This window comes from Lepidochelys kempii, chromosome 22 (assembly GCF_965140285.1).
Source record: "Lepidochelys kempii isolate rLepKem1 chromosome 22, rLepKem1.hap1, whole genome shotgun sequence".
Classification (NCBI taxonomy): domain Eukaryota; kingdom Metazoa; phylum Chordata; order Testudines; family Cheloniidae; genus Lepidochelys; species Lepidochelys kempii.
Window position 1 is genome coordinate 9724371 of NC_136401.1, and position 13698 is coordinate 9738068.

Sequence of the window (13698 nt, forward strand, 5' to 3'; positions counted from 1 at the left end):
CAGAGAAGATCTCAACATCCGCAGCTTTCAAAGAGCAATACATACCCATTGAAATGAGTGCCGGAAGAGGTGAGTGCATCTAGTGCAGCCTATTACCTGGAGTGTCAGTCCATTGCTGAACTTGGCTTATCTAGGCAGCACATTGACCCTACCGCTGTATCACCTGAGTAGCTACCCTCTATTACTTTGTAATTAAACAGTGAAAGACTGTCATGTCTTTCAGATGAAAAAATCCAAATAGGAGGAAAAAATCCCTGACCCTTAACATGGAGTCTGATTCTCCCCTGCCTTGTGTAGTCATTGCCACTTGTGAGAAGTAGGTGTGAAATGTTACAAGGGGTGTGACTCCAGAAAGTTGGACTACACAACTCCTCTCCACTCACTTTGCACAGGTGTAAGGACTACGCAAGAGGCAGGCTGCTAAGAACAGGGCAGTTGACATGAAAAGCAGTGTTGGGCACTGCACCCTACCTCCATCCATGTGAGGGCAGGCCCACAGTTGATCTTGTTGCCTGCGATGGCGGAGAGCCGTGACAGATAAGCCATCAGCATCTGGGTGACAAGCTGCAGAGGGAAAGAAAGAACAAGTATAATTATTCTGCTGATATACAAAAGCAGAGCTCCTTTCTCCAGGCTGGCATAGTTGTTGTCAAATTAACTGGTGAGGGAGGTATGGGCAGTTTGCACTGACACTGATCTAGTTCCTAATACAATGGGGTTCTAAGGTTTGGAGAAGGAGAGAAATCAGTGCAAATACTGTTCCAGGAATTACACATTTCTATATATGTAAGATGAGAAAGGTTTCTCAGCGAAGGCTAACTGCCAGTGCCAAAATATTTTAAGCCCTGAAGTCGTCTGTTTGCTATGCATTTCACATCCAAACAGATTATTTCAATTATGACAATCCAACACATCTGAGAACCACTGAGTAAAACAAAACAGAGGCTGCCATTTCCCCACAAATGTAAAGTGCTTTGGAACGCGGCAGGCCGGAGTGGTACATTCATTTTTCAAACCATAAATGAGGGCTTTAAAAACATCCTTAGTACTGTCCCTTACGCCGATGGAAAATGACTTTTACCAAGTCACTTTGATCTGAGCTATGGAGATAGCATTAAGAAGTTCCAGGACAGTCTGGAGTCTCCAAGACCAAATAAAACACCGTTGACCCAAAACATCTGTTTTAGCTGTTTAATTTGGAAAAAAAAAAAAAAAAAAAAACCAGAAAGAATGAGAAACATCACACAGCTGCAAAACCGCATTCCAAGGTGTGGCAGTATGTTAGATGTCACAGCATCTCCTGTGCACATAGTTACTTTGTATCCAACCTCATGCTATACAACCTACAACAGGTGCGTTGGAAAAACAATGGTCCAAACACAAATCTCAAAACCCTGATCCCACTGAAGCTAAGGTCAAAACTCCATCAGTGTCAATGGGACTACAATTTGGCTCCATATTGCCATGCTGTCAGATAATAGTCCTGGATCCTGCTGGCTGCACCCTATGGACCTTTCTAAACCTGCATGGAGCCCCAACAAAGTGAAAAGAGCTCTATGTAGGAGCAGGGGTCTAACCCATATGGAGCATTTTGCAGGACTATTAATCACAAATAGTAGATCTTCAAATCCTTCCTCAGGCCAGGCTCTTAGTGACTCCAAATTGCTGCCAAGAGTATTTTTATAGACTGGTCTTTAAATATGTAGTTTCTGTGCCCTTTTTAAAGTAATTTCCACAATATTTTACCTGAGGCAAGCTTGCAACAGGCAGAGTGTAATTCCCAGCTCCTCTCCCCAATGCCCACATTAACCTCCCAGTGCTGGGAATAACTTAAAAAAAATGTACAAATTCCACTGCCAGCAACTGATGCAGAAAATAATGAGTCTTGAAAGGCCAGCAGAGCCAGTGCCTACAGGATGAAAATGCCACAAAATTAATCTTGGAGCATGTTATTCTACTTATTTATTGTTTAACTGCTCCATTCCCCTGTCACATTTAGGAGATTATTATTTTTACACTGTCTTCAGCAATATCTTGCATCCAATACAAAACCAACCAACAGGTGTAGGTTCCCTGATGAGATATTGGGTGAAATCCTAGACTCGCTGAACACAGTGTCAAAAACTCACCACTGACTCCAATGGAGCAATGATTTCACCCATTGTCCCCTTTCTCCACCCTCTTCCCATTTGGTTTTAAAGGAGTATAGATCCAGATTTACAGATAGAATAGACTTTGCTTTGTATGCCTGAAATGGCTTTGAGTTTTCTTATTTTCCCCTTTTTCAGTCACAGGGCTTATGGGCGGGCAACATTGGCCTCTTGATGCTGAGAGTCAGGATTTTTCTGCATTCATGCCTTTGCAATGGGACATGTGCTTGCAGCCATCAGGCCTAAGGGAGAAGTGACCTGTGAAATGAAGCAATAGGCATTGTCCATCACTGTAATGCATGCTCTTCACACAGACACTGAGGTTTAACAGAGGATGTTTGGTTATGCTTGTTTGATTCAAATAACCTCCTGCAAACTACACATATTTTTTTTCCCCTCCCAGTCTTCCAAAGTGATGCACTTGCTTCCTCCAAGCAGATGATTTTGGACACAAATAAACACTTGAAATGATAAACAAAGACTGAGTATGAAGCTGGAAATCTGAAGGGGAATACTATCTGCTTTCACAAAAGGCCAGGGTACAAGTATTCTAATCAACCAGATTTCAGTTCCAAGGAGTTTTTACAGGTATTGAGAATGAAAAACACCTTTCTACACTGAGAAAAAGAACTTTTCTTTTTAAATAAGCTTTTTGAAGCTCCTCCTAAGATCGCTCTAACACACACATATATTTTATTTTTATAAAACCCAAAGCAATTTTTGGTTTATAGATATAAATTTACTATCTCAAATACTGTTTCCTCCTTTAAAACATTACAGACCTTTAACCACTTAATATTCCTAGCAAATAATCACTGTTGAAGTCAGCAAATATCCATGTCATTAAAAATGTTTCCAAAGATACAGTAAAATTCTGATCTAAGTAATTGACAGTACAGCATGGATTAAAAGTCTGATTTTCCTTTCTTTGCATTCTGATTCTGCATTTAGCAGTGCAGTAATTTATACTAATTTGCAAAGCACTTTCCTTTGCTAAGGTGAGGACGAATGTGCTGTTCCGATTCCTTTTCTAATCAACTCCCAAAATCTAATTCAGAATCCACAAAACTTCTGCTTTTTAAAAGCTGTGAAGAAAACCCAAACTATCCTCTGTTCATTTGTAGTAGTTCTGAGTCTGATCAGAAGCTTTATCTGCTAACAGGGTTCACATTTTACCTCTGGACTGTCCTTCAGGGCATCGGAGCGGGGTAGCTCTGAGAGCTGAGAGAAACGCCGATCATAGATACATAGGTGGAGATGTTTATCGAGTACTCTGAAATCTTCATAACTCCGTTTCACAATCCAGCTCTTGCCCTGCATAGAGAGAGAAAAGCATCACATCAGACCACTTTGATCAGGAGCATAAAATGACAATCCTAGCAGAAGCAAAGGAAGGCACTGCTTTCTTTGCTGCCAGTCTTCCCTTATGCAATACATGGATGTAAATAAAAGATGTCCAATTATTTTTATTTTAAGCTTTAGTATGGAACAGTTTAAAAACACAGTGAAACAAGTTCACCCCTGGTATTATTCCTTCAACTTTAGTGTATACAAATCTACGCCAATGGGAGGGGTTCTCCCATTGGTGTAGATAATCCACGTCCCTGACAGGCGGTAGCTAGGTTGATGGAAGGATTCTTATGTCGACCTAGCACTGTCTACATGGGGTCTTTGGGTCAGTTTAATTATGCCGCTCAACGGTGTGAATTTTTCACTCCCCTGACTGACGTAGTTAAACCAACCTAATTTTGTAGTGTAGATCAGGCCAGTAATGTTATATCAGGGCTAAATTTGCCTTATTAACTCTAAAAGACCTACATAAAACCCATTTGTTCCCTCTGCTTACCTAACAAGGTTTTCATACTGTGCCCACCCCACAGGGGATCTGACTGTGTGCCAGTGAAAATGTAAACTACAAGAAGCTGTCAAAAATGTCAGAGCTTAGTGGCTGCAGTTGGTCTCTGCAGAGACTCAAGAGTCCACCAACACAGATCTGATGGCAGGATTGGGGCCTGTACTATTTGTGGCAGAGTTTACAGGGCAGAGCCTCAGCTGAAATCAGTGCAGCTAAGATAATTTATGTCAGCTGCGCATCTGCCCCTAAGTATATCATTTTCCCAGTTTAAAATATTGACAAAATACATTTCATAACCATGCAGTAAATTGGATAACTACAGTTCCAAGGGTTAGGTTTTCATTCTGCTGCATCCAGAGACAAGGAAGCAAAATGCTACCATAGCAACAAGGTGTAATTTACTTTTGTGAAACCTTTAATACACAAGTCCCATATTCCAAGTGTTTCATGGCCTACTACAATCAATAACAAGTGCTGTACTAATACAGAAGTTTACAGCTTCAAAGCACTTTATGAACCATAATTAATCCTCTGAACACCCTTCTGAGGGAGGTACGGTTATGTTACCTCCAGTTTACAGACAGGAAAACTGAAGCAGGAATGAAGGACCAACCCAAACCTCACCATGTCCCGTTCCATGTGCAAGGCACACTTCTTTGACCTGCCTTTTCCAATACAAACAAAAAGCAGCATGGACGTGTTTTTTTTTTTTTTTAAATCCCTACAAAACAAAACTACACTGAGCATGTAATTCTCCCTCTGGGGTGATGAGGATAAAAAACAACGAACATATGGCAGATGTTATTCCTGTCGCTTAATGCATGACTGGAAAGTGCTCACATATTACAGTGATGAAGGCAGTATAAGAATTTCAGTAGAATAGAATCACAGAGAGGAGAAGTGAATTACTCAAGGTCACCACCAGGCTCTTAAGTAGTGCTTTTCAGCAGCAGATCTAAAAGTGCTTTATTTCACATAATGAGATAGTGCAGTGCTATTATCCCCATTGCACAGAGTGGGGATGGAGGCACAGAGATGCTAAGTAACTTAGCCAAGGTCACACAGGAAGCTTGTGACAGAGCAAGGAATTGAAACCAAGTCTCCCAAGACCTAGACTAGTATCCTAGCCACTGAACCAGCAAACCCATGGGAAAGAGCCCGGGATTAAAACTGGAGAGGGATGCATAAGAACAGTCAATACACACAATGGCAAGATATATGATACAGTGGGTGAAGTGGGATTCGAGAATCGACCACCACCACCCAAAAAAAAAAAAAAAAATCAAAAAAATCAGAACTTGCCACCTTATTTATTTATGTTTTTAAATCAAAGAGGTACATTTGTAGATCTGCTGGAATTAAGTGTCCAAAATACGGCCAGTGGGCCAAAGACAGCCCATGGAGATCTAGATTCCAGACTGTGGCTTCCTTCCCCTGTAGCACAAAAGGGGCAGCCAACGCAGAATACAGACAACTTCATACAAGCAGCCTTTTGCTCAGACCAAGACAGAGGACTGCCTGCAAGGATCTGCAGTCTCCACAGGTACAGCAGCTCTCTATTAAAGATTAAGCTGGGTAAAACAAAATGAAAAAATCAATAAAAGATACCGAATACTTAACTAGTATCATGTCTCAAATAAGACAGAGATTTTTACATTTACGGCTGTGTTTTATCTCAGCCAAAGTAAGTGACCTAAGGAGATCTTATTGCCACAAAACAGCCCATGCTATCCTGACGATTATTAAGATGGTCTCACACGCTATTGAGCCAGCTGAGGATAAATGTCCACTCTGCAACCTGGGATTTGCCTCATTTTTTTCAGAATCATAATTTGCTATTTTTAGCAGTTAAATCCAAATTTATTTGCCAAGGAAGTGCAGGTATCACTTTTATGGCAATTAATACAGAGAGGTTCTACACAAGCCATAAATCCAGCCGCATAATCTCATCCATAGCACTAGCTATTTTCTGTCTAAATCATTTACGACGGTTAAAGCTCCAGACAACCAATATTGTACTTAAAACTCCACTTTCATACCACAAGCATCAGTCAGTATTTCAGAAGCCTGAAGAGGTGGCCCTTTATCTCTCAGCAAATTAACAACATGACCCTCAGCTGAGCCACGTCTGGTCACCCCATACCAAAAAAAAAAAAAAAAAAAAAAAAGAAAGAAAAGAAAAAGATCAAGAAATTTTTGCAATGCTTGTAGTTTGTTTTTGCCAGCTGCATTTTAAGAGGACATTCCCATGAAGTCCTGAAGGCTACTTGTTCAAAGGACAAGAAGCCATCACAACATGCCTCAGCTCTTGATTAATACTGTGTCATTAATGACAAATGCCTCCCCGATATTTTATCCTTAAATACTGGCCTGCTGCAGGGATGCAGCATCTCTCAGTCATAATTAAGATAAAAAGACCTGAATTTACAAGACAGGAATTGCTGGGGTCAGCAAACACTACTGTACTGACCAGCAGTGTGTGCTGAAATGGAAGAGAACAAATGAAGAGAACACATTTTTTTTTTTTTTAAATGGAACAGATTCTTCATCCTGAGAGCAACTAGGCTACTGATATTTACTAAATTTAACAGATTAATGTATGGATGGATTCTATACTCACTGGACTCTCTGTAACCTCAACATCGGTCAGAACAATGGGCACCCCCCTTTGACAGAACAAGAGTGACTCTGATATGTAAATACAGAAAAGTTTGTCAGGGTAGTGCTTCACAGACCGTTGTCTTGGAGACACCTGTTCCAATGTAGGAAGAGCAAATATTTCCTTAAACTCTACAGCTTTGAGCTTGCAAAAACTTACACATGTTCATTTTACACATGCGAGTAGCTCCAATGAGTAATTCTTTGCAGGTTTGGGGCCTAAATAGTTAATGTTTAAGAAAAAAAGTACAGAGGCATGTTTCTTCAGGATGCAGTTTAATTTCACAGGCAGGAAATCTTTGCAGCTGGCTAGCAAGGAACTGGACACCATTTAGGGAGGCTGTGTGCCATTACCACATCTGATCACATCTCCAGTGGGTGGTCAATATAAATTAAATCAGCTTCCTGGACCGTTTTCCCAGGATAAAACAAGTAGTAAGGTATTTGACTTAAGCTCCCAGCCAGACTTCTAGAGTTACAGGACAATAGTGAACCAGTGATACATTAATTACATCAAAAATAGCATCACACTCTTTGATACTGACAACAACAACAAAAGAAGTTGCATGTTTTATTCCACTTTGCCAGAAGGGTTTGCAGAAGTAAATTGTTTTATTCAGCAATTTATTGAAACCACAGAAACAAGAAACAGAAAATAACTATTAACGCAGCCTCACGGTGCCGACCTCATGTTTGCCAGTGTAGGTTTTATCACAAAGCTAAGCATTAAGGGTGTTGATAAAACATACTGAAAAGTAGGAGTGACGTCTTTTCATTGTAGCTGGATCTCCCTAAATTGCTCCTCAATGTCAATTCCAACTCAGCTGCTAGTTTCCCCATCGCCAGATTTTGTTTGTTTCTCACTTTTCACTTTGATTTCGGGCTGACCCTGATTCAGAAAAGCTTCTTTGCTCAGAACATTTAAGCATATGGTTCACTTTAAACACATGCTTGAGTCCTACTGAAGTTAAGGGGACATACGCATGTGCTTAAGTATTTTCCTGGATCAGGGCCTGTGTCTGCAAATCCAGGGACTGTTCACTTCCAAGGAGTCATGCCTGTTCAGAAATCACAACCTCGCCCTTTCCCACTCACTGCTGTATGGGATTTATAATACTCTCTGCTCCAAGGGCAGGGTAAAATTTCAGGGCATTGCATGAAGCGTATTTCTCACACTTTAGCTCAGTGAGAAGAAATGTCACGCTAAACATGATTACAGATTACTGAACTGACACTTTAATATCTACTGTGCCAGAGACTTGAACTTTCCGTGAGTGAGACCCTTATGCTGTATGAGTCCATAAGGTGCTATTCATGCTGTACATTTAGAGGGACAAAGATTCACAGCCACCACCCCTCAAACCAATATTTTTAGCTCCTCGGCTCAATGGCATAAGAGGGATGACAGGTGGCCATAGTTCATTCGGTAATATTTCCTCAAAGATGTCAACGCACAGTAGCAACTTTCTTTTTTATTTTCAAGTTCAGAGCACACACTGCTTGAGGGGGCCTTAAAGCTGGCGTCATTAGTGACGGAATTACACTGCTGTGCCTCCCTGTTATTGTTTGGCTGGGGCGAAAAAGCAAATGATATTTTTCTCTCTCATATTTGTACGCCCATTTCACTCCCACCCCACACTGAAGCAGCACTTCAAACCATATGGCTGGTCTCCTCCCCACAGAGGGTCTGATCACTTTCGAGAGCAGCTCCCACAAGCCTGAGAAGAGTTAAATTCAGGAATAGTTTTAGTGCTGGCTTAGCTGCCTTCACTTAGAATCTGGCAAGCTGCAGCACTCCCCCATTTGCATTCTGAATGGTCTATAATCAGCTCTGCTTTTGCTGAATGCTAAGGTGAAGTGAGCCGCCAAGAAAGAAAACAACAGGTTGCCCCATTCTCCAGATATGTGAAATGTACTGCCAAAAATAAAAGCAGTGCCTTTCCACCAGGATTGTTATTTGGGGAGAGGTCCCGTTCACAACCAACAACAGTAATTACACTTGGAACTTTTATAATTTCTTCAAACTTATCAACACAAAACACAGAGATGCCCAAGCACTAAAACAGAGACTGGGACCCACCTCCCCCCTATTTATGACCATATGTCAAATCATGTGCTTCCAGGTGGGACAGTCGGGATAGGACTCCTTTTATTCCCATCAATAAAACGCCAAACCAATCAGACAAGTTGCTACTGAGCCCCAGGATATGTTGTCCCAGGGATTGCACATGCGCTCTCCGTAGTGTCGCCATGAATTTTTTTTTTTTGTTTTGTTTTTATAGATGGGGAGATTGTTCTTTTCAGGTTCAGATTCTCAGGCATCCTGAATTCCTGACAGAAATCATGAAATTACATGGGTACCCCATGTACAGTGTCAGTCAGCATGGAGAGAGAGACAGGAAAACGTGAAAAAAGTAACTGCTAAAAGACATTTGGCTCTGACCCTAGAGTAAGAAAACTGGAAAGACGCCAGAATTCAACTGGAGGGTTTTACTCTGCCAAGGGGGTGACTGACAGCTCTCTGGGTTTGAGGGTCTGGATGTTAATCCCCTACAACCCTTCCTCCCTTTATTGTAAATCACAGTGGAAAATGGCTTAGAAAATTAGTCAAAACACAGAACAAACCCAATAAAATCTACTACTTATAGTTTATTCAGAAAGTGTTTCCATCTGGTACCATAGGTGGCTTTATCAAGGTTTAAGTCTTTGTACTGAAATCCTTCAGACGATTTCACACCTTCTAGTGTATTACTATAACTTTCTGGAAATTAAACATATCTGTAAAACTAACACAAAGTGAGTGGAGTTTGACTGAGGCGGATGAAGAAGCTTGTCAGTAAAGTCTATCCTCTGCTCAGAATGGAATACGAAGAAGAGCTTGCTCTCAATTTTGTGTGTGTTAAATTATGTTGCAAACCATCCCATGAATTCAGAAAACAGGTAGAAAATTGCTTAATCTAGCAGGACTGGCTGGGCATGTTTCCACTGTGCTGCAAAGATGGAGGAGTAAAGTTCCACTATCAATCTCTGCTTCTCGCTTCGGACTTGCCTACACAGGAATTCCAAAGTGAGTTACACTAAAGCGAACTAAGGCCATTTTACTTCTGAATGAGACCATCCACACAGGGGGTGGTTTGATGTGAGGGCCAGTCTATTCTACAAAGTTAGGTAGGCTTAACTACATTGCGTAGAACTATGAAAAATGTCATGCATTGGGTGATGTCATTAAGCTGGCCTAAGCCCCAGTGTACACAGTGCTAGGTCAATGGAAGAATTCTTCTGTCAACCTAGCTATCGCCTCTCAGAGAGGTGGACTTAGTAAGGTGACAGAAGACCCTTCCCAGCTTTGTGGTAAATGTCTACACTACAGCAACAGCTGTGTTTCCAATCTAGACATACCCTCAGTGTGCCCATGTAGATACTCTCTTAGTGTCTGCAGCAGCCCCTGAAGGAGAGTTTAGAAATAGCATGAACAGCCTCTAGAGATTTCCATGCTGATACGGAGAGGCTGTGGATGAATGATGTTGAGAGAAACCCATAAGCTTTAAAAAGGATTGAATGATGACAAACCTCAAGACTCCATTTGGAGTAGTGCAGGATGGACCTGGGAAGGAAGCTACGGCAAGGAGGAGAAAGGGAATGCTCACATTACCCAGGCTGTCAGACATGGAAGCAATATAAGAAAGACCAACGTATTTGTTTGGGGCATCCTGACTGGCCTTATTACATTATTAAATCTTTAACATATGAACAACACAGCAAAGTTAATTAATTATAAACAGGCAAATGTGAAGATTTTCATATGAACCACTAAACACCTCCTCCTAAACACCCAAAACACCTCCTCTGTTTCTCCTCTGGTCCCCCACAAACCCACTTTCATGACCTCTTTATTCCAAATGGGACCAGAAGCAGATACATGGAGAAGATACTTGGGATGACTAGGTTACCACTATTTCTGGCCCAAATGAAAGCAACAGAAATCTACTGAGGACTGTTCTCTTCTGAGTTCCAACCCATTCTGGAGAAAAACAGGGTCAAATAAGCAGATAGGATGAGTATGCAGAGTTGTGTATGCTAATCTGAAATGAGCAACTGAATCTTTTGAATATCCCCTCATCATGCAAAGGAATAAGCTTTGCAAGAAATATCCAGCCACCAGGCAAATGTTCTGTCCAGTATTTTCTGGGGGCAATTATTTTGCAGAGCTGCAAAGGAACAGGAGCATATAAACAGTGGAACATACAAACAATGCATTGCATCTGAAGCTGTGATGCTCAGATGTTGTCTTCTGAATAAGTCTGTTTTGGAAAGGCAGAGACCTAAAGCTCTTGCAATTTGAAATGAGATTTACATCTCTCAACGCCTTAATAAAACTCCCTTCCCTCCTTATGACTTGTAATTTAAACAATCCAATACCAATCATCTCCTTAGTGAAATTATATGGTAAGAGCAATGGGTCAGAGAGACTTGGGGCAGGGAGAGAAACGGAAGAGAGAAAGCTGTGGCAGGAGACTGCATTTCTACACATCAGAAAATTAACTCAGAACCCAATGTGAACTTGCACCGCAGAGGAAATGCTTCAAAGCCACCAACAAGACTGACTGCTAAGCAATGGGAATGAAAACCCTACCCATCTAAAGGTATCAAGGCAGTGAATGAATGGGTATCTATTTATAGATCACTACACACACATTTTTATTACATATATGTAAACAGAATAATGCACTGACCCTGTTTCTTCTCCTGGACAGGTCAAAAACTGCAAGAGTAATTACTTGGCACTTTTCATAATGTGCTTTACAAAGGTGAAGTAAGCATCATTACCAGCTATTTGACCAATGGGTAACTTTGAAAGTGACTTGCTCGAGGTGACCCACAGAGACAGTGGCAGAGCTGGAAATGGTACTCAGGTTTCTTGATTCTCACTTCCATGTCTCATCCACTAAACTAAGTTGTCTCTCTTTTTTTTTTTTTTTTTTTTTTTTTAAACGGAAGAATGAAGCACATTATTTACTAAAACTAATTTCCACGGAGAAAAATCTACTAAAAATAGTTTAGCATTCAAAAAACTTTTGTTTCAAAAATCAGTGATGGTTGCTAGGTTTATGCGCTGCTGTCACTTATCACATCGTTTACAAAAACCAGGCACTTAAATGCATGGAAAGGATTAGACATGATATATCTGACACGGCTCACACCACAAACACACAACTTATTCCTGTCAAATACAAATAAATGCACATTTCATTATAAGAGAAGGGGAAACAAGGATTTTCAAAATCTTTGCAGGACATTACCACCATTATCCCTCTCGCTTGATTTGCCAAAGACATTTCACAAGCTAAGGGTATAGATAAAAACTAAATTAGGCTGAAACAAACATGATGTGCTGTCACCACAGCCTGATGTCAGTGAGCCCCTGCCTCTGTCTGCATTTAGGAAGCAAGAACAGCAAGAGCAAGCAGTAACCATTTGTGCAACTACTGTCCTCCCTTCCTGAAAATCCACTCCTTTTCCTTGTTGTTGTCTTTCGGTTTTGGCCTCTCACAAACCCCCTAATCCTGCATGTTCTACAAGGATGAACTCTAAATGGGTCATTGGGGTACAAGGCAGGCTCAGGGGTTCACCTGTGCAGCACACCTTGCAGAAACAGAGCTCTAGGACCAGATGGTAAACTCATCACAGCAGTGTGCATGTCCTGTGAAGAAGGGCCCTGTGTAGCTTGAAAGCTGTCTCTCTCACCAGCAAACACTGGTCCAATAAAATATACTTCTCCCATCTTGTCCCTGTCATTTTTTGAGCACTTACAAATAAATAAATCTGTTGAAGCACCCCTATTAATTTATGAGAGATGCTGTAGAGGATGGACACTTTCTAGGACATTTTAAAAGACAGAAAGCATCACCAACTAACAACTCTTTCAAAGCTGTATGTGACAAGAAGTCAAGAAAAGAGGCAGTGGGGTAGAATATTAAATACAGCGCACACATCAGAAGAAATCCAGGAAGGCTTGCAGAAGTTTTGTAACCAGGGCAGTAGCCAACTTGGAAAAATAGCTGCTTTTTTGGCAACCACACACATTGGTTTTTAAGAAGAAACAGATTGAATAGTGGCACCAAAACCTAAAAGATGGAACATTTAAGGTACGTAATTTTTAACGACTAGCACCACAAATGGGGACTTTTTAAAGGTGAGCCACAAAGCTTAAATAAAATAAATAAATAAAAATAAAATGTCTTAAGACCACAAATCATGGAGATCAACAAATCATGGAGACCAATACTGTTCTTGAAGCTCTTTCAGAACAGGGCATCAGCGGGAAATATATCACATTACTAAAGGAAGCGAACTCTGGCTGCAGCACGGATATATCACTGTTCTTCAATACTAATCGCACCACAATAGTGGCCACCTGTTATAACAAGGAAAAAAAATATTCAGCTCCATTTATTGCAAGTCTCGGGCTATCTGGTGTTTTTCTTAAAACCCCAGCTCCTGGAATCAGGCGGTTACATGAAAATCTCAGCTTTCATTACAAAAAAGAAATTTAAGGTCTTAGCCCTCATGGTTATGGATAGAAAGCTTAAAAACATGACCCCTAACAGCTCAAAGAACAGAAGACATATAAAAAGAATGAATTTTTAATTATATACATATTTTTACCTGCAATCTCATGCACATCAACACACTTTACATACCTTAAGGACCACTATAGCTTTGTCTACATGGGAGAAATTGATCTGTATCAGCTGTTCCACTATATTTTAGCTATTCTGGAATAACTATCCTGTGCGGACACTTCATTCCAGAATAAAAGTGATTTTATTCCAGATTAAATACTCAGCTACATAAATGCAGTAAATATTCTTGAATAAAGTCACTTCCTTCAGAATAGAATGTCCACATGGAAAGCTAGTCATTCTGGACTAGCCACTGCAGAACAGGTATTCTAGAACAGCTATGCGGGTCAATTTCCTCATGTAGACATGCCCTATCTTGTGAAAACTATCCACAGATGATAAACAGCAAGAT

At 40.7% G+C, this 13698-nt stretch overlaps 1 protein-coding gene across 6 annotated transcripts in view; it reads right to left on the reverse strand.

Annotated features, from left to right (window-relative positions):
• ARHGAP32 (Rho GTPase activating protein 32) overlaps nucleotides 1-13698 on the reverse strand; it is a 416149-nt gene that overhangs the window by 114361 nt on the left and 288090 nt on the right. For all 6 annotated transcript variants that reach the window (XM_078849914.1, XM_078849912.1, XM_078849913.1 and 3 more), the window contains 2 exons: nucleotides 3327-3464; nucleotides 472-564 (listed from right to left, as the gene is read on the reverse strand). In XM_078849914.1, coding sequence (XP_078706040.1) covers nucleotides 472-564; nucleotides 3327-3464 — 231 coding nt within the window. The remainder of the gene's footprint in view (nucleotides 1-471; nucleotides 565-3326; nucleotides 3465-13698) is intronic.